The sequence below is a fragment of the Thermobia domestica genome, chromosome 1 (assembly GCF_964235325.1).
Source record: "Thermobia domestica chromosome 1, izTheDome1.hap1.1, whole genome shotgun sequence".
Lineage (NCBI taxonomy): Eukaryota > Metazoa > Arthropoda > Insecta > Zygentoma > Lepismatidae > Thermobia > Thermobia domestica.
Window position 1 is genome coordinate 158,108,953 of NC_137454.1, and position 22,553 is coordinate 158,131,505.

Here is a 22,553-nt window from a genome sequence, read left to right on the forward strand (position 1 = left end):
AATCATGGGTGGGAGATCAAAAATAGGGATGCTTGATAACCCTCAGGTGCTGCATTAGATAGGGCCGCGGTGTCTCAGTGGTAGAGCATTCACCTCTGGTGCATGGAGTCCTTGGTTCGATACCAGCTCGCACCAAGTGAACTTTGGGGTGGAAAACACCGTGTGCGTGGATTTTCTCTGAGTTCTCCTGTTTCCTCCCACTTTCTTCAATCCATTATTTCCTTCGTTTTTCATTGATAATGAGATTTGATAAATCCGTAATAAAATACTGTGTCAAATAGCACCAAGATCAAGTTGTGGCAAACTTCACTCTATCCTTCCCAGATCCTCTTTCCCCTTACATCCCCTTCCCAATCATATAAATAAATTCATGTGTGCACTTAGTTCAGAGGGAAAGGTTAATATTATATAACTATTTATTTTTTAAAGATTGTTTAATTTACATTTGTAGACATGTATTGTATCTTCTAGTCTTCAGTAGCTATCGTTAGTAAAGCTACCTCCCATCTTACTTTAAAAAGAATCATTTACCAACTCCTCCATAAACCTGTGAATGAGAATATGCATCAGAAAACTGATTTTAAAAAAAATAAACTCAGGATTTCTGTGTTTAAAAATTAAATGTATTTCTTAAGATATTTTCCTGTATTTGAGTATACAAAATAACATCATTATTTACATCACAGTAGTTATATGACAAGTGATAGAAAACAAATATGTGAGATTTTGGAAAAGTCAGAATAACAACAAGAAACATCTGCTTTTATGAAACTGATTTAAAAGACCACAGATTTATTTTTCGAAGAGTAAAACGTCAAATTTAGTTTTTATCAAGCTATCATTGTCCAGTCTCTTTCTTATCAATTTCGAAAACAAGGAGATACTTGTAAATTAAAATGAAAAATAAATAAAATTAACAATCTTTAAGGTCCAAACGAAAGGGTGCACCTTAAGATAAGGAAAATAAAGATGATTTAGGACTGATCTTATCCTGTTTCTGTTAATGTAACAGACAAGATAACAGTCCGTGCCGAAGGTATCATATCCTCTCTCTGTTGTCAACATTTGGCGAGGATGACCTGTAGACAACTTTACACTCAGAAAGGTGATCTGCATGACTATAACTTCTTGGCCTGTTTTATCCAGCGAATTCGAAGGAATATCCAGGCCCGAAGCTATGAGGTGCGTTGGGGTCCTCTTCGTAATCTTGTGTTTGACCTCCTTGTTTTCCTGAGAGAGGATATGAGGGGGCAAAGTACTTTGTGGGTGCCGGTCGTGGTTGGACTGCGGTACTCACTTGACCTCCTTGAGAAGTCTGTTGGTATCCTCCAGTTGGAAGTGGTGGAAACTGAGCAGGTCCTCGGGTGTACTGAACTGGGTTCTGGTAATAGGTACCTGCTGTTGGAGTGGCTTGGTATCTTGGTTGGTATGTCTGTTGTTGTGGTACGGTATATTGTTGAGCGGCGGATCCTCCGTATTGAGATTTACCAGCGTTGGAGTCGAAGGGGAAAATTCCATCCTTGTATTGGTTAATGTTATAAGGTACGGGGCTTCCAGCTACTGGTGCTGCACCTGGTGCTGATGGCTGTTGGAAAGGACTCTCCAAGATTCTGAAACCATCTTTTCCAGCAGCGTATTTGACAGTGATCTTCTTACCACTAGGGTCCACGTAAGAGTAAGAACCCTTTCTGGTACCATCAGGGTCGATGCTCTCTCCATGTTGAAGACCATTGTCTGCAGCAAAGTTGAAGTTGAATGATCCGTCAGCTCCTAATGCCTGTTTATGGTTTAGGATGGCAATAAAGGGAACTTTTCTTTGATCATTGGATGCAGAGTATTGATTAGCATTGTATTGGACATCATTGTACCGAGCTGCTCCTTGTCCACCACTTTGGGCTGTGGGATAAACTGTACCGCCTCCAGTGCCAGTTCCTGGTTGGTATTGGGCCAGTGTCACGGCCAGGGTTGCCGGGATGATCACTACAAGCTAAAAGACAAGAAAGTACAATTAAATAGTGAAATATGACAACATCACAATAGTATATTGCCTGATTATTCATTTTAATTAATTATTGTTTATACAGACTTTTAATATTATGAATATATATGATTAATTTTTGATTCAATAATGAGAAAGGTATATGATATTTCACTATAGGAAAACGACGGATACTTGAACACATTGCATTCATGCAACGCAGATTTAAATTTTGTGTTTCTAGAGTTTTAACGGAGGACCCATGTTTGGAAATGACTTAACCACAATTTCAGTCAAACTACTGATAGGAAGCACTGGCGATATAGCATAAATCATTCCAGTTAGGCCTCTCGCTCTATCAACTTTCAGGCATTCCCACTTGGTTCTGGAGCTGTTAGGAACCAACAAAAATTAAATCAAGGTTTAGGGTTCAAATATTGCCTTGATAGCAAAATGATAGAGAGTGGAACAAAGAGGCGGGCATCCCCGATGACATTGTCTGCTCCCAGACATGTATTGTAGTGTAGGTCAATTAATATAAAACTATTATTTTCAGTGGCCCCAACAATATGTCTGCCCCTTCGTTAGAGCCCACACCCAAGCAACTAAAGCTGGCGTCGTCACTGGAAGGAAATAGAAACGTCGACTAGGATTCTACGTACTTTATTATGCGTTATTTTTCCGTTACATTTTCCCCTTTCTTCCCCGCTTGTTGTATTCATTCTTTAGGTAAAAGATAGAGTAACGTGATAAAGTTAGATGTATTGAAGTTTATAAAACCACATACCACCTGATCGCTAAGGGAATAGAAAATCGAAACTTAGATTTCAACTTCGTGGATTCAAGTCCAAAAATGAATTCAATTTTCTGCCAATTCAACGATATATTGGTAATTTGAAAACATATCTATGTGAAGTCTTTCTGATTACTGAAAAATTGTGGCATATAGACTAACAGAGATTGTGAATAATAATTATTTAATATATGTACCTCTGTTTGAAAGCTAACGCAAGTTCACATACCAAAGGCATCACGTATGGTACTAGATAAAGTGGGAAGGAAGGCATGGATTTGCAAAGTTTTACAGAAGGGACACAGACTTAAAAAGAAGAAGAAGAAGAAGAAGAAGAAGGCTGTGGTTTACAATGACGAAAGACCAGTTGTTAACAAACTTTTCTATCTCATAGAGTCGCAGCTTTCTGATTTTTTTTTTTTTTTTTAATCTCGGACTCATATAATGAATGATTAAAAGAATAATTATGCAAAGTGATATCACTATGGTAATTATAGTGGTTGTAAGTGATTTAAGAAGCAATAAAATTTATCGTTTTCTTCTGTAGAGGATTTTAATGACCTAATTGCAAGAGAAAAGGAAGTAAATGCTTACTTTCAGGAATTTAATTAAGTAACTAAAGAAACTAAAAATTCGTCGAGAAGCTAGTGGACACCGATGTTTTCCATTGTTCGAAGATCATCCAGTCATATGAGCTTCTGATGAAGAACATCGTTTCCCACATGTCTTCTCAAGGTTCGTTGTTATCTTCCTTTCTGTTTAATTCACTTTAATTCACCAATTATTCCATAATCATGTCCTTGAATTTTATCATTCGTTTCTTTCAGCTTTTAGATTCAAAAATATGAAACGTTAAATTAAATATTTCGTTTCTTAAAGATATGAGAACCCTGCTTTAAGAAGAACTGAAGAGATTATTTACTATAGTGTATATTCGACTTGTTGCTAAGTCTATTTTTAACCGATTTCAGGAAAAAAAAAAGAGATTGTCATTTCGACCTGTTTGTAATATGTTGTGTCACGCATAACTTCGACACAAGTGCACTGATTTTGACAGTTTTTTCTTGTTTGATTGTTTCAAAGAGCATACTTTCCCAGTGATCTCACATAAATTTCGTCAGGATATAATGATAGTCTTTGAAGCTAAACCATGAAACGTGTTAACGGGTGTAGCGTGCAAAGCGTAATTAATCGATTTTAATATGCGTATGTCCACCATAACTTGGACATAGATTCAACGATTTTGAGTAAAAGAGTATTCTTTTCTTGTGATTTTGATGTATTTATTAGGATTTAACAATAGTCTTCGGACCTAGACCCTGAAATTCCTCAATGGCTGACAGTACTCTTTCCTTGTGGTTGCATGTAAACACCTTTAAGGATCTAACAATAGTCTTCGAAGCTACAGGATGTCCGTAAAATCGCGCAACCAGAACTTTGGAGCATCAGAACTTTTGAACCAGGAGTGCCAATGAAGTGAACCCCCCACCGATTGAAGAACTATATTAGTAGGTATTTTTGAGATACAAACCGTGGAGTGGGAGTTAGACGTTCGTCTTCACGTATACCACAATTATATGAAGGTGAAGAACGAAATGTGAAAAATCAGTAATTAAAGGCAGTTGTGGCTTTTTGTGGGCAAATGGGAATGTTAATGGGTAGGCTTGGTAGGAATATATCGTTCTGAAACAAGAACGATACATTGACACCAAGTGTAGACATCCCACGGCAATAGTAATTGCATGTTGTAAAAAATATTTGTTTTTCGTCTCTGGCAACACTGACTACCAGACGGCGGCAACACATGTGAATGCCTACCAAGTATCTTAGAGATGGACTGTTACAAACAAGAAACTTGCAAATTGTTGAGGAAACGTAATAATGTATCTACACACGGCCATGACTTCCTGAATGATTTGCAAGTTTCTGGTTTGTTTGTAACCGTCTATCTGTAGGATAAGGTAACATTTTCTTCTGCATTGCAAACTGCAACCAAATTTCTCTCTGTAACATGCTATTAATAATATAGCATTTCCTATCAATCCAACGTTGTTGAAGCGAAGAAATTCTAAAAATACAACACTCCTTTCCGCTTCTTGTCTTTTGTATAAAAGAAGAAAGTGAAGATCCTGCAGGTGCTTTCAACAATATGTAGAATAATATCCTGTGCCTTACAACTTTACAATATTATTAAAAAGAATTGATTTACACGTACATAACTTCAATGCTTCAATGATGATTTCTCCGATTTTAGAGAAAGTGTGATGCTCCATGTTCATTTGTTACGGAAGCATTCTTCTTGGAATTTCATACTAATTAAGAAGCGCAGAAAAAAATGTTGCAAATTACTCTTCTGGATGAAGAGGTATTACTAAATATTAAATCGTAGTTCCTGTTATTTTATCTACACGCACCTGTCAAGATTATAGAAATAAAGCCAAAGAATTTATTGGCTTTTGACAATAGTAGTGAAATGTTGTTCCTATACGATGAACATGTTAATGGAAGATATAATCTCTCTTATATATATATATATATATATATATATATATATATATATATATATATATATATATATATATATATATATATATATATATATATATATATATAATGAATAACTTGCAAACAGCATGGAATTTCTTTTATCAACCAGTGGCTTTGAAATGATTTAAAACTATGTTGACAAATATTTCTGTAAGAACAAAAAAAAAAAAAAAAAAAAGTGTCTGATGCAAATAGCATTAAGCATAGGTCATTTTTCATATTTTTTTTATTTAATTGAAGGAAAAATACAGGAATCTATCACTGCATAATGATTTAGGTTCAGAATATCATTCAATTGTCCTCCTGGTGTCTATGAAACAACTTTTGAGTTGGGGGTTCATTCTCAAAGAATTTATATTAAAATTTATAACTTAGAAAGTAAAGTAGATTTCTAAATAATAATAATAAAAAAACACATTGCATTCAATACACCTCTCTATAATCCATAAACAACTTCACTATATTTTCGTGACATGTCTGTCCCCTGCCCCTACACCACGGATAGTATGCCGCCCACTAATGAAATTGTTCCATATGTTGGCTTCTTTTCAATCTTTTGTGGCCCCTCTGAGGTCTTTGGTCTACGCAGTTTGCCTTCTTTGCCTAGTCAGAAATTCGATGCTGCTATCTATTGTTATATGATTCATTTTTAGGTACTCTTCCATTACATGATAAAATTATTATTAGGAATGTTCGTCTCTGGTATGAGGGGTCCCTGATTCGATCCCAGGTGATTTGGAATTGCGGTGGACAACATTTTGCCCGTGGATTTTCTCGGGATTCTCCCTTTTCCTTTCACATTATCATTTCACCATTTTTTCATAATCATTAACTTTCATTAATTATCAGTCTATTTTGGTCCACATGGAATAACTTGGGAAGCAAAATTAGATATTTTCATTTAATTTATTATTATTATTATTATTATTATTATTATTATTATTATTATTAATAATAATAATAATAATAATAATAATAATAATAATAATAATAATAATAATAATAATAATAATAATGTTTCCGTACGGTACCAACTTGCGACCATATGTATACTTTGTGTATCTGCAATCACTTTTAAGTAGACTCATTTAAGTGCCTTGTATCGTGGTTTTAGCCAGAATAAGTGCATCATCGCAGTGTTTCTTTCAGAAAGTAATGTTCCGGAAGGGCACACTTAGTATCCGAGGGGGACACTGCTGATACTATTCTATTTATTATTATATTATAGGTGTATTATTTTAGCCTCCTCCGGAGGAGCACTCTCAAAGCTCCGGGGGGGCAGTGCTCTCCCCCCCAAAATAAAAATCAGGTCTGGAAGAAACACTGATTGGAGTCATAACATAAAAGAGGCTCGTTTTATACAAAGGGTATCAAATGACGCAGATCACTGCTTAAAATACAAATCAAGAGATTCTGTCAGGCCAATGATTTTGATACCTCTTGTGCAGCATCAGAAACACTTAAGGTACCATGAAATTGGAATTTTAAAAAAGCCGTCTGAAATGAATGAAAACTTCCCGTAATTAGTTACACAAATCAAGAAAAAAAAAGCGGAAAGCTTATCAGGAAGGCTGTTTCTGGTGTTTTGAACACAATAGTCAGATACCATAACGGTGTTAAATAGCTGTATTTCTCTTAGAAATTACTTTAAATTGATAAATTACATTCTTTTCTTTTAATATTCAGTTATTAACATTGAAGATTTTACCTTTCTTATCATAATGCTCAGTACGGAAATTGAGCCTCCAACTCTTCCTTTGCAAACCATCATTTCTTTGTAATTCAATTTTCTCAATTATAACAAACGAGCGTTCTTTTAAATAATGATAATAATAATCATGTGAAATTCATTGATAATAACCATACATTAACTATATAATATCACTATCCATTTAAAAGTTCCGTAAATACATATTAAAGAAAATTCAGTTAGCATTAGACCATGAAATCGTATTATGAAACAAGCCTATATTATCAATAAACCGTATCATTCCACACAAAAATTATGAAATTCTTTCAGTAAATAATAGAAGGAAAAAAAAGATATTTTAAAACAATGGCTTGGAAATCTTCTGGCATTCACATTCGAAAATAGCGTGGTCATTCTACCATACTATTCACTCTACGATGGAATTAATTGTATTCCAATTGAACTGGCACGTTTTTCTGCTAAAAAAAAAAAAAAGTTTTCAAATACCTTGAGTTGTACTCCCTCCCTCACACACACACACACACACACAAATGTACGAGTTCGTATATTAAGCTGAATACTGCGTATAGCTTAAATAAATAATAATAATAATAATAATAAAATCGGATCGATTTTTCACTATTCTTTTTTGTTTCTAATCTTTTTTTCCCAATGTTTAGGAAAAAGAAAATACACTTTCACTTTTATCCACAAGCATGCATTGACAAGAAACGCATGTAATTCCATTATCAAATATTATTCAACGATACGTGATTTAAAATACCTATGCGTGTAATGAAAATTAGCATATCATCCAGGAAGTTAGATTTTTTTTATTTTATTCTTTAAAACTTATCCAATAAGTCATCTTGAGACTTATAAATCAGCTTTACAGTACGAAAACAAAACTACGAAAAAAAATTAAAACTTTACGAGCCAACAAACCAAAACTAATTGATTTTTCGTTAAAACGTACACTCATGTCCAAAATTATTGTCTCATGACTATAAATATGTTGTTGTAGGAATATCATTTGATAACGAATTCGTCCGGTATTTCTTATAATGTTAGTACGTGTATAATTGGCAAAGACATGTATGTGGCAAATTTCAAGTTAAAAGAGCAGTAAATAAGAACAATAAAACAAAAACAAAAACTTTCTTGTCCATTTAGCAACATTTTGTTTTACTCATTCTAATTTTCGTATTTATAATTCTTTTCCTATGAAGTTTACTGCAAATATACATTTCCCGATTATACACATACTATCAGTATTAAAAGTATCCTGCAAAATCATTATCAAATTAAATTCTTACAAGAAGACAGTTATAGATATGCGACAGTCATTTTGGACATGAGTGTACAATGGAAAGAGATTTCAAATATTCTCAGACCCATTGCCAGCTCGATTTCTTACGGGAAGGGCAGAAATGAGTGCTGTGCCACGAAACTGCTTATTTTATTATGGAATATCATATAAGAGAGCTGTAGCTTCTTTTACAAAGCGAATACTATATTGAAAACAATTATTTTACACAAATCCAAAACCACGAAGGTTTATCATTAAAATATTATATAGAGAAGAAGAAAAAAGAGGAAGAAATAAATAAAATGCGTTAAATTGATAGTAATTTGGTAAATAAAATTGAGGAGGTTTTGCTCACTTAAAAAATTCTCTACAATATTCCGTCTTAGAGATGACAATAAATAATTTAGGGCGGGCACTCCTCCCTCTAGCCCGACCCGGCTTCTACCTAAATATTTTTAGCCTTTTGCGAGCTTCTTCTTAAATATATCTTCATAAATAGTAAACTTTAAGTCAAAACTAGAAGGTCACTTTGTTTTTTAGCCCTCTGATTTACATGGAAAAGATTTTTTTTCGTTAAAGTATGTTCTGACTTTTATATTCTGATGTTAATGATTGCTTCTCCATAGATGTTTAAATTTCCTTGTATCTAAGTCCATACTTAGGAAGCACTGAGGTTCAAGGTAGAGTGCTCACCTCTGGTGCTGAGGGTCCTTGATTCGATCGTAGGCATATGAATTTGTGATAGACAAAATTGTGTTCGTGAGGTTTATTTAGGGATCACATTTTTCATTCCATCAATTCTTTGAAATTAATTCACTTCACCACAAGTAAGCCTAGTCCTTACGAAGGTCACCCCCTAGGGGGTGGTCATGAAGAGTATAGTAGATACCCCTAATCCTAATCCTAACAGTCCGGGGTAGAAGGCGTATACCACGTAGAGAATCTTGCGGTATGATGAAGTGTGTTATCATGCTGTAAATTATCTCTTAAGTTGCCAAATAGTGTCAGAGGACATAATTCCGATATTACGAATGTATATCGCAGTAGTTGTATTCCTTTGAATGAAGACCAGGGGAAATTGAGATGGGAAGCTTTGTCCCCCGTGCGGATCCTATATCTGAGTGCGAACAAAAGTTGTCTACAGATACGCACACGGCTGTCACTGTATCCGAGACAAAAACTATTTTTTCTCATCGCTGAATTATATCTCTTTCCAGTCTCGCCAGAGTTGCAGTCTCTCCCGAGATCACTGAAGATGCTGTCGTGTTGAGAGTAATCGCGCGAAAGAAAGGCAGGAAAGTAGACTTAACTCTAATAACCGACTGTCTAGTGTTCATGAGCTCACATAGAGACCATGGTGGTTGAGATTGCAATACGGTCAATGTCTTGGCCGAACAATTCTATCTAGGCATTCTCCAGTGCATAGGAGGACACTGGAGGCAATATCCTGTTGAAACCCTACATATCTCTTCATATACGCCACCAATAGACCCCTGAGACGACAGCAAAATTCTGCGGAACGACCACTCTCCAGCGTCTCGTAGCTCCACTATACTGCCAAGTTCGACGTCACTTAATTACACAATAGTTGTTCGCTGACATCGTCTTCATACTGCAGACACAAACAGTGGTTCACACACAACGAATTTGAACATATACCAACCGTTCGTCGGTTGCCCGACAACCTTCAAAGTAGTAGTAACGTCCTCTCTTCAGATAATATGATTAACTTATTCCCTACGGATCTCTACGGTGTTTTAGGACCTCCAAACTAAGACCAACAAGACTGTTTACTGAGACAAGTGGCGAGAACTTTGTTCGAATCGGAAAATGTATATGATGTACCGTGCATTTCTACCAATATACATATATTCGCAATTTATATGGAGATCAAGACTCTGACGAATCAAGAGCGAAATTGCCCGAGTTTACCAAATTGACTTATAAAATACTTTGATATTTGCAAGCCGAATTTAGCTATTTTACACCCCCTTCCCTTTTGACTCCTTCCTCTCTTATTTATTTATATTCAGTATAGCCCTAAAGAAATGGCCGCGTCCGCTTACATTAAGTCATCAGCAGTGGGTGAGTCTTACAGTACTAAATGCACGGATTATACCAATAAGAGAGAGAGAATCAACTCCTTGTAACTCCAGTAAAATTATAACGTGGAAATTCGATCACATATTAGAACAAACATTGTTTTCAGTATAAATCTTTCTTAAATTTTTCTCACAAGAGAAGCCTCTTTTCTTTCAACATACTATACTTCATTCAAGATTTTTAATTTGTCGGCAGTGAACCCTAGGCGCTGATAAATACGAACCTGGATATTTGAATAATGGTGTTATAACTGTTCACTATAGATATAACTAAAAATTAGATGTTTAGCTTTGAACAATCTTATTGATATACCAGTACAATTAATTAAGATAATTCTAAATTTCTCTTCCTACTGAATTAACTAAATAAATAAATAAAAAGAACGAACGAAAACAAAAGAGGAAGAAGTCGAAATATTCATTTAACTCATAAAACATTTTTAATTATCTCATTTAAATATAAAATTTAAATTAACTTGTAAAACAAATTTTACAATCATGAACAATAAACAAGATATCAAACAGGTTTATCTGTAATTAAATATTGATACGTGATTTAAATAAAAAAAAAATTACTAATGATGTATTTATATCAACAACAATTAGAACAATTAATGAGACCAAAACTAAAATTATTCCCAAACCATTTCTGTTTCGTTGGACACTTTTAACTTTATGATGTGCATTAAAATAAACACTTTCATGTAACAATTATAGGGAAAATATGTATTATGTCTGCAATACATTTTTTTCATTTTCTTTTAAGAGCTCTTGAATAAATTTACCTCCTCTCCTGCTAATGAAATATTCCCACATTTATACCTCAATTAGTGTCTGCTTTTCAGTTGAGAATTTCTCAATCTGTTCTATTGTTCCTATTTGCTTTCCCACTTAACAATACATAAGCGGTCTTATATCTGATTTATTTTAGAATCTAGCACTGAGATATGTATGTATGTTAATGACATCATCATATACAAATGAACACTATAATTTTTAAAAATTTAAATGATTCTTTTATTTTTCATTTAAAAGTTAAAATTGTTATTGTTACGCTTATAAGATAATTCACGTTCAGTAGTTCTCTATTGAATTATAAGGAATTCAAATTTATTGTTGAACGCAAATGAACCTGAACTTGTATTTTTTAAAATCATAAAATAATAATAATAATAATAATAATAATAATAATAATAATAATAATAATAATAATAATAATAATAATAATAATAATAATAATAATAATAATTCATTTCGTAAAATTTATTAATTTTCCTTCAGACAATCTTAACAAAATGTTGGCAGAATTAGCATATAAAATGGAATAACACACAGTAATTCATTTGTTATTATGTAAATGATTGAATATGTTTATTCAATTTTAATGGAGACATCTTTTGCTCTAAGCTTTTCATGTAATGAAACAGAAAATAATGAATATTGAAATCCTATGAATTTAAATTAATTATTATTACAACCTCATCAATCCCATAGATCGCAGGCATCCGTATTATAAACGAATGATTAATATTTGCATTAAACATTTTACAAATTAAATATATAAATTTACATCTAAAATAAATGTATTCTGAATTTAGAGTAATTTGGTTGTAATATAGGAATAAATATTTTTTGTTATACTTGAGAACACATCAACAGTTAATTCTATAAGATATTTTACTTCGTTTTATACTCATTTGATACGTATAATGAGGTATCATGTTGTTCTGGAAATTATTAATTTCGATAATCTAAATTATACAGTAAAATGTCACTCTTGAACTCAAAATCACAAGCTAATAAACAAGGGCTGATACGTTTCACAAAGAGTGAAAATGTACATGAGTGGACCCGACATCTTCGGTATACCTTGCGTATGCGTTAATCACTATACTATCCAGTCCCCTCCCAGAATAGCCATACATTCACTCAGTCTTGAAGTCGGCATTCTTTCGTTCGTATAATATAACCGTCTGAGGTGTTTCGAATGTTAAGACTGGATTGTCCAAATACAATATGTAGTTGTCTTGTAACACAAACAAAGTGATCTGAGTGTAAGAACGTCGACTTCAAGAGTGGAAGAGTGTAGGGCTGTTCTGACAGCTTGAAGGCTAGCGAAGTGGTTAACGCATTGGTAGTCTGCCGAAGATCCCGAGTTCAAGTCTCGGTCTGCTCATGCACTTTTTCACTCTATGTAACATTGAATTTGTACCTATACAGGAATTGACGTCAAGAAAATAAGTTGTTTCCTCAATTCAGTAAAATGGTGGTTACATTGTTCAAACAGAGTTTGTAAAGGAGATTCAATGTTTTGGAGGTCTTCCTTGTTTGGAAAAACTTGACAAAATAAATAAGATCAGCTTTATATTTGAGATGTAAAACTTTGTCTCTAGCTTTAACTGACTTAGAATAAGAATATAAGTTTACATATTACAGAATAGACCGAATTAAGGGCAAAACAAGTAAAGCCTGCTGTCATCATACTTTCATTATTTTTTAATAAGACATGCAGCTTGGTACTCTAAGATACAGAAGTAAAGAACTTATTAATTATTAACTAGCCTTTCCTTCGTTTGTGTTGTATGAAGATACAGCATCTCTTACAATATATTAGCTCATTAGCCAATTTAATGACGATCCATTAATTTAACTATTAATTCTGTCCTTTATGACTGACAGTAATGAGAACGTTGCAAATAAATCATACGGCGCAACAGCTCAACACGAAGCACTCTGGCCAACCAGAAGAATTGTTAATTGAAAGATGTGGGTTGTTGTTTATGACATTTTGTACAAAGCTCTCTGAATTCATGTAGATATCTAATTAGCTTATAAAAACAAAGTGAACTTCCAAAAAAAAATCAATGTTCCTGCCCTTCTTCCGAAAATCGAATCCGGAACTATTCATGTGCACGGAGTCCTGAATTCAATTCCCGGGGGGAGAACAATGAAATTTGGTTAAGAACGGTGGATTCCACCTGAAACTATACGTCTCATTTAGCCTTGATACTGAAAAAGGACGCTAGCTAAACTTTAATTATCGAACTAACTGGAACTATTCATATCAATTGTATCGATTGCACAGAAAAAAAACCGTTATTACGGAAATATTGCTTAAAATCTGTGGTAGAATTTACTGTATCATTTTAACCTTAGTCTTCAATAACCCAAAAGGGACCACGGTGGATCAGTGGTAGATTGCTCACCAGAGGTCCCTTGTTCGTAGTAGAGAACATCGTGCTCGTGGGTTTTCTTGCTTCTATCGACATTCTCTTTCCACCATTACATAACGATTCTCTTTCATTACTCATCCATCTGCTTTAGCCTAAGGACATAACTGTACGATATTAAATTAAAGATGTAATTTACTTATTAAAAAAAATAGTACGGCATGACTATATTTTGAGACTAAGTATTCTCAAATAGGACATACATTTGCTTTGTGTGCGTGAGGTCCTACTAAAGTCCATTTCCATATGCTTATAAAGTGCACAATTATAGGTTCTAAAACCAAGCAAATATATAAATATATATATATTTTTTTAAAAGTTCTAGAAATCGATAGTATTTAAGTTATCGTAAATTTTCTATTAATTCAAGTTTAGCGTGAAGTAACATTTGAGAAAGGGATTTTCCTGTACCAGCGCTCTAGAATCAACAAAAAAAAAAAAAAAAAAAAAAAAAAAAAAAAAAAAAAAAACATGAAATGAATGTCCCTACTACCGTGTTTCATTTTAGATTCAGAAATCCCGTATCGACCGATACAAAATATTTCAAATGTTCGTATCAACCATGATGAAAAATAATAAGAAAAATTTAATTCACATAATTATATTTCACACAAAGTACAAGTATGACGTATTTTAGGATTTTCACTGCTCTACTTTTCGTATTTCATTTGATTTTTCTAAAAAAAAAAAATTAAAAAATGAATCACAATAGATAGAATTCATCCAACCTTATTTGGCATCAAAATTAGGATTGCCAATTTTCGCACAATAATTGCACTAGTTGCCAAGATCTGCAGAGCTCATCTACTGTGGACTAAACTTGTCATACTAGTCGACCTTCACTTACTTAGTATTCATACAAAATATTTCCCCTAGAAACGTTTGGTTCCCAAGTTGTAAACCACCAAAGTAAAGGTTATTTGGAATATAATATAAATAACCTTCATTTATAACTTTAAAAAAAAATAGCTAAATGAATGAAGACGATTTTTTTTCTCTTAATCGGAAAAGCCACTGGTACCTTTCTATGTTATTCTTACAAATATTGTTACAATTATTTACCCCAAAAAAAGTGAAAGGATTGAAATATGAGAAAAGAAAATTACTTACTAAACTCGGCACGACAAGAAAATATAGAGAACTCATGATTTACTTCGATGGAGGTTGCACAAGAAATAGACCTTCCACAATCAGAGCCTCAGATTATATAAACATACAAAAGCGACTGGGTGGGGGAGGAAGGTAAACGTAAAGGCAATTACTGTGGGAGAACGGCTATGAGAAACAGGCGTGCCGGTGAAACTTATACTTGCGTTTCCTTTTCAGAAATAATCTATATAATTCATTGTGTGCATACTTTTGGTAAATTAACTGTTGTTTCATGCAAAAAAAATTAACAAGAATCACTGGGTATCAATGTTAAAATTTGTAGGGGTGAAAATGGCTGGGATTTTTCGCGTACTTCTGATTTTTATTTTCTTGTTGCCTTTTGTATCGGCTCTCGTATAACCAAAACACCATTCATGGCTGAAAACGTTTTCTGAAAATGCTAAGTATTCCCCTCTGGCTATATGATTATCGTACGCGGAAGACACAGACTCGATTCAAAGCTTCAGCTCATGTGGTTCGGACACCACAGTAGGTCCACGTCCCATATAGACTAGGTGCTGAAAGGGACGCTAAAATCTTATTTTAACAACCATAAATCAAATACGTACCACAAAACATTATCTGAACTAAACTTAAAAGGGGAAATCGTATATAGTTTAATGATTGTGTGTCTGATGGGCTGAGATGTAAAAACACTCGAAAGTCCGTCGGTGGCTCAAACGTAATAATTGAATGTGAGGCCTATAAGTTAATAGCAAGCTAGAGCCAGAGTCCGAAGGAGCTCGAGCTCTAATGTGATTATTGAGCGCAACCACAAATTAGTGCAAGCCTGACTGAGAATATTGAGCCTGAGTCCTTAGGCAGGCCGCACACTGAGAGAGAAAACAGACAGAAGCAAGTATTTGCAAATTGGTTTTGGCCGGAGCCATCGAGCTTTTTGCTCCTTCATCGTGCGCAGTAACTTCACATCCACGGCCACTGATGTCAACCTGAAACGTTATAAAATCCCATCTCGAGAGGCAGAAATTCCCATTTTGCTCTTGAATTGCCCACGCTATACTAATAACAAAATTGTCTAACTTAGAAAACATGAATAGTGAAATCAGTATATATCAACTTTTTTTTTTTTTTTTTAATATATAAATGTGAATGATCCAAAAATTTCTATCGTCTACGTTTACCAAACAGCTTATGAACACGTTTTTTCAGAGACAATTGAAAATGCTGATCAGAGCAAGTACATTTTTGTTGAGTTTCATATTTCCATCACCCTTTCATGCCATGATCTTCCACTGAACATAATAAAAGTAGATAAATTTCATTCTTTGGTCATTTCGTATGGAACGTTTTGAAAGTTGAAGTTTCTCGTTTTATCTTCTTTTGTTAATTCTGTTCTTTCTTTCATTTTTCTTCTTTCTTAAATACCAGAGTACAATTAACGTTATTTGGCACTTTTTTTTTTATAGATTCTCGTCACTAAATCATTTTAACACTAATTTGTCTTTCATAGTAACAAAATTCGACAATTAGCATTAATTACACGTTTATTGAAGACTTAATTGACTACTCGCCCATTCACAGACAATTTTGTTGACGCCAATGAAATAAATATGTGAAAAATTCCCATAAATCTTGCCAATTTTGACAAAACTTTATCCCGTTTCGAGAAATCATTGACAAGAAATCCCACAATGTGGGATTTTTTCCATGGATTGGCATCACTGTCCACGGCGCATTTTGACCGAAATGAAGTGGAATGTCATCATATCACTTTGAGTGTTGGTTGTGAGAGCATTAGTGAAATATGGGATGTGGGACCACGCATCCTCCCGCAATTTTGTCACCAGCACAAATTCGAGCTAGCGCGAGCATTATTAAGGGTAGTGAGCCTGACTGAAGCATGAGCCTCTTTCACTATAGTGAGCCTGAGCCTGACCCTGCCCGAGCCCAGGTAAGCCCAAATGATATTTCTCGTACGTGGGGAGGAAAAAATGACAGAATTGCTTAGCCAATATATCAGCACATTTGATCTCAAGCCATACAAATTTGTGGTGGTCAGATCTCTTGTCTCTGGACTTCCTTGAGATTTATTTTTCTTTTCTCTCACCTCAGCATTATTCTCACTCCACAATTTGAATATTTCGCCCGTTTTTCTTTAGCCTATAACAGGCTTTCTCAAACTACTTTATAGCATGACCCCCTCCCTTTGTACCAATTCCTGTTGCCAGCAACTGCCAAGAGTAATTTCTGGTTTGTAATGAACTTTTTGATTATTTTTACTTATCCCATATTATTGTACGTGTATGTAAGTCTTGAATATATTTTTTTATGCCAATTATTTTTAAACGATAATGTATTCCTTTAAAATTTTATTTAATATTCTTTTTAACGTATATACGCCTAAGTAACAAATGCTCCCACGTGTTACTGTGTGCAATATTTTGTGTTCCTTTTACATACAGAATTCATCTGCCACACGAAATTCGAACTCCTTGAATGGGCATCTTAGTGAACAACGCCGCGTCAGTTTTTTTCCAATCTAGATAAAACATTTTTTAAAAAATGAAACACGTATTTATTTGAAACGACAAGTCTAAATACTAAATTTCATGTCTCGAGCATTAAAGTATTCCGAGATAAGGACAGTCCCCACCACCCCGTTTTCCATGCCGTACTTCCAAAAATACCTCTTTAGTGGTGTCTTGCGTCACAAATCCCATGTACTATCCAAGTTTCAATAAATTCCCTAGCTTAAGCATTTTGGTCTAAGTATTGATCAATCTGTCTCTTCTTTTCACTTTTTACTCCAGTAATACAGTTGATCTCGAGAAAATTAATAATAAATTCAGTATTGACTTAATTTCTTGGCGAAATTAGGTATTTAAAAATGAAAGATAACGGCGTCGGGAGCCGATATTCTGACTGCACATCAACCATTTGAACAAGTATTGCATGGTGGGCCGTTGGTGTTCATCGTATGTAGCGAAGAAAAAAGAATTTAGTTCCCAGCAGCTTAAGTCTTCTAAATGTATTAAAATTAAACAAGTCAAATCAGCAACTTTTACTGCACAGCAAATATTAAGCAAATAGCGGCATTTGAGCAGTTCAGAAGAACATAATGGTAAGCGCCATTTAAGGTGAAATTGAGTTATTGGGTACAATGGATTGAGATCGGACCACAGAATAGTGTGTAGGTAGTTTAATTTTGGAAATGTACCTACAGATATCAGAGGAAATTTATTTAGTGTGTGTCATTACATTGAATTGCATGAGAATGTTGAATCTTCTTTTCCAGTTTACTAGAAATTTAAAAATGTGACATACCATTGTTTCCTCCGAGCAGGGGCATAAATAAAGGCCCCAAGCGGGCCCCAAGCCATCAGAGGGCCCCAAAATCTGAAATGGGACGTAAAGAAAGGGCCCCACCCCAAGCTGTCTGCAGGAGGGCCCCCAAGCTTTTAGTTACGCCACTACCTCCGAGCTGCTCATATTTTCCCTGATTAATGTGTCCCTGATGTTAGAATGTTCTGTATATAGAGAATTAACAGCTTTCGTAGTTAAAGAAATGTAACTCTTAGAGAAAGGATAATTCAATTGTGTGTATTTGCATTTGAAACAACATACAAGAATTTAATATATTATAAGGCATATAAGATATTTGTAGCTTACCGAATTATTATTTATAAAATATGCAGGAAACTAAAATGGAGAACTTTTGGTCCTTCACATTTTTGCGATGAAATAAAATGAAATCTTTGAATTAAAGCAAATGAATAATGATGGAAGAATTTGTGAAATGAGAATGTGGGAGATAACGGGAGCGCCCCGAGAAGACTCATGGACACGATGTTGTCCACCACAAACTTCTTGGCCTGGGATCGAACCTGATACTCCTCCATATATTTTAACATACGATCAAGTTATATACATCTTAAATTAAAAGTTTGACTTTACTTGTTTACTACCTCAAACATGTAACCATGTTTTACGTACTGTCTGGCATCAAATAATATACTACATACAAGGATTACCATTTACTTTCTGACATACGTAAACGTGTATAAAATTATGAGTTTGGACACATTTGAACGCTTTAGAAAGACTTATCAAAATGTGTTATGGTGTTCTTTACAGGGCTGCATGTGACAGGATTTCAAATTCAACTCCTCACTGCTTTATTTATTTATTTATTTATTTACTTATTAGTTCATAGTATTTTATGCAACTTTGTTTCATGCGCAATTACATGTATATCTAGACGTATTGAGCTTCGTAATTTCAATAAAACCTGTCTATAAAATTCTTCCACATTTTATTTTTATTGTATATAGATGTATCTATGTATATATGTTCCGCTTAATGCAAATTAAACTATTCTATTAAAATTTTATGGAAGTGTAAAGGAAAAGACTTACGTTAATAATAAAAAAAGAAGTCCATGTAGAATTAGCGGTTGATTAAATTCAGTTGACACAGTTGGTTCAACCAATAGTTACTGAAATATTTGAGTTTTACGTCCCACACTTATGCCGGCTAGGCTAAAGGAGACGGTGATGATAAGAAATGAAGAAAGTGGGAGGAAACAGCAGAACCCCCGAGAAAACCCACGCACACGGTGTTTGTCCACCACAAAGTTGATTTAGCGCGAGCTGGGACAGAACAAGGGACCCCACACACCAGAGGTGAACACTCTACCATTGAGCCACGGCGGCCCCCTAATAATTATTTAAGTAGTGTTTAACGGACCTCATGTTCGACTGACCAGTATTATAACTAGCTTTGATCACTACCAGAGGTTTCAGCTGGATACCAGGTCCCTAAACCAAATACTGTGAGAACTAAGTGACTAGAATATACATTAAACTGCAAAAATATTCCGTTTTAAAGTGTATTTTTTGCTTCATTTAGATTGTCTTTTATTTTTTCACTCAATACAGTTTTCTATGAAGTTACTTCTGAAGAAAGCTTGTAGTTACTTTACGTCACGTGACATTGCTCAAGTTCTGTACATGTCAATCATTTTAAATATAAACATATAATATTGGATTTTTTTTTAAAAAAAATGCATTTTTAACATATAAAAACCAATACAATTGCACAAGCGGAATAAATTGAGCTGCTTAAGAATTATTTTTATTACTTATTAGTCTAAATCTTTTGTTATAAATAATAAGTAGACTGTATCCTCTTAACAAGATATAAAATAATTTAGAATAACTTATAGATTTGACAACTTTTAATTAACTGATTAAAAGGATTTATTGACGCCAAAGAAATGTTTCTATCTAATGATCTTTTACAGTCAATGAACTGTGTGCTAATTAGACCTAACCATTTCATTTACGCTGTAACGGTTTAAGTGTTAAGTGAACTGTACATATCATACAAAAAAAATCACGTAAATAACTCATTCATACATCTTTATGAGATATGTATACACACTGGAATTAGATCTGGTAACAAATATTGAATACTTTTCATTACTATTATTTCTAATACTTATCATTAGTTTTGTGGATAAGTTAATGAACATAAGTGGAAGAAGCTATCTGTCTAAGAAGCTCTTACAAGAACTAAACTCCTAACACCACAGTCTATTGAACTATGCATATAAGATCCCAACACCAATGTCCCTTGTTTTCTAAAAGCAAAGGGTTAGATATACACTTCCTAAAGTTAAGTAATTCCACAACTGCATCGCACTGCTACATCAAGACGAAAAAATCCTGTGATTCCATCGGGATTCACACCCAATACCACATACGTTACAAAGCACGCAAAGTAATCATTCGGCTAACGAGAACTTGCACACACATGCCTGAAATGTTTCTGAGTCTACCGACACCAGGAAAGTTCGTATGGGGACCAAGGTGGATTTTTTTTTTTTTTTAAGGTCTAGTCTGCTACTATGTAAGACGGTCTATTATATTCTGACATGAATTAAGGATTTCATGGAACTGTTTTACTGCTGATTTATGAATCCCATTCATGATTTTGACAAATGGATGAAAAAAAAATAATTCCCTCTCTAAATATTGTCAGAGAGAGAAATGAAATTAACTCACTTTATAACCTAAATAGGTTCAATGCCGCGTTCACAAAAGCTCTCCATTGACTTCTATCCATAGCCCACTGGACACAGTTTCTACTTTGTATTCCTATTTCTGCGAGATCCATCTTAATACTGTCCTCCCATCTGCGCCTAGGTCTTCCTAATGGTCGTTTTACAATTGGACTTCCAGTTAAAACTTTGAAACTTCCATTTTAGTCTACTTTTTTCCATTTTAGCTACATGACCTGCCCACCTGAGCCTCCTATATTTGATGACCCTATCAATGGTTGGTAAACGGTATAAATTATACAGTTTCTCGTTATGAAGTTTCCGCCATTCCCCATTCCCGTTCCTCTTGGGTCCGAATATTCGTCTTAGGATTTTATTCTCAAAAACTTTCAGTCTGCGTTCTTCCCTCAGAGTAAGTGACCATGTTTCGCAACCATATAGAACAATAGGTATTATTATCGTTTTATATATTTTAAGCTTTAAATTCCTCGACAGAATTGGCGACGACAAAAGATTTTGAAGTGAATAATACACGAATTCCCTGTTTTTAGTAGACACTTAATTTCTTCGTGAACATGAATTTGGTCAGTTAATGTTGATCCTAGATATTTAAAAGTATCCATTTTATCCAAAGCGTTATTTGATATTTTAATGCATTCATAATTTGCAATATTATGATCCCAAAGACTTTCCATATAATAAGTTTTCTCTGCATTTACTTCTAAACTCATGCCCCTGCAAACCTTTAATAAACCTCTGCATTTCTTTCTACTGTTCTCCTATCATCCCCTAGAAAAATGAAATGAACTCTTTAATTTCAGTCTAAAGGAAATGGATGGTTAATGAAAACAAAAAAAGATTATGATAGAATTGGTGTTACTATATCGTGGGAAAAGATTAGAGAATCACGAGAAAACGCCCGGACACGATGTTGTCCGCGATAAAATCACACGACTTGGGATGAATCAGGAATCCCGTAGCCTCCAAACTTGGCAGATTAGCGCTCATATCTAACACAACAGCAATCTCTCTATATATAAACATATAGATCTATATCGTTTCATATGAATTGTGATTAATGCATTTAATGACGGAAACAGTTGAAAATTTATTTGGATTGTCCTTCGACATATTTTGTAAACACACCGTATTTGATACGCGGAAGTGTTTTCGCCTTTTTTTTTAAAACATTAACACGTCAATGTGTTTACATGGATAAATTTGAGTCCCACTATTATTAATGTTTTGCATCAACCTCAAAATAGGACTCATTACGATATATTTAAACGAATAATTGAAGTTCCAAAGATAAGTTTTGGACATTCACTGAATACTGGAATGTTTGATTTATAGATTTTTATGTCCTTGGGCAATATAGTTTGATTTCAAAACTTGTCGTGAGCAAAAAATAAAAAAAAAATAAAAAAATAAAAAAAACCTTTCAGATCACAAATCACTCGGAGAGAATAAATAGAAAAAAAGAAAATAAATCACTCTCACTATAGTAGCTCAATTATTTTTTTCCTCCTTTCCTACTGAGATTTTGTAGCAGTGTTGCAAAAACAATACAGCAATTCCACTATATTAATGTAGAAACATTCATCACAATATAGAATTTTAAATGTCCCAATTGTAATCAAATTTCGCCTACTTACTAAGAATTTCATGGCTTCCACACGTAAAAGAGCCGATGACTGACTCAACTGAAGGCCACACAAGAAGTACGATTTAGG

At 34.0% G+C, this 22,553-nt stretch overlaps 1 protein-coding gene across 1 annotated transcript; it reads right to left on the reverse strand.

The window, feature by feature from the left end:
* Positions 1-576: 576 nt before the first annotated feature.
* LOC145690329 (uncharacterized) lies at positions 577-22,553 on the reverse strand. The gene is made up of 2 exons (XM_081765118.1): positions 22,476-22,553; positions 577-1,987 (listed from the first exon to the last, which is right to left on the reverse strand). Exons 1-2 carry the CDS (start codon positions 22,485-22,487, stop codon positions 1,139-1,141), a joined length of 861 nt encoding a protein of 286 aa, XP_081621244.1. The 5' UTR covers positions 22,488-22,553; the 3' UTR covers positions 577-1,138.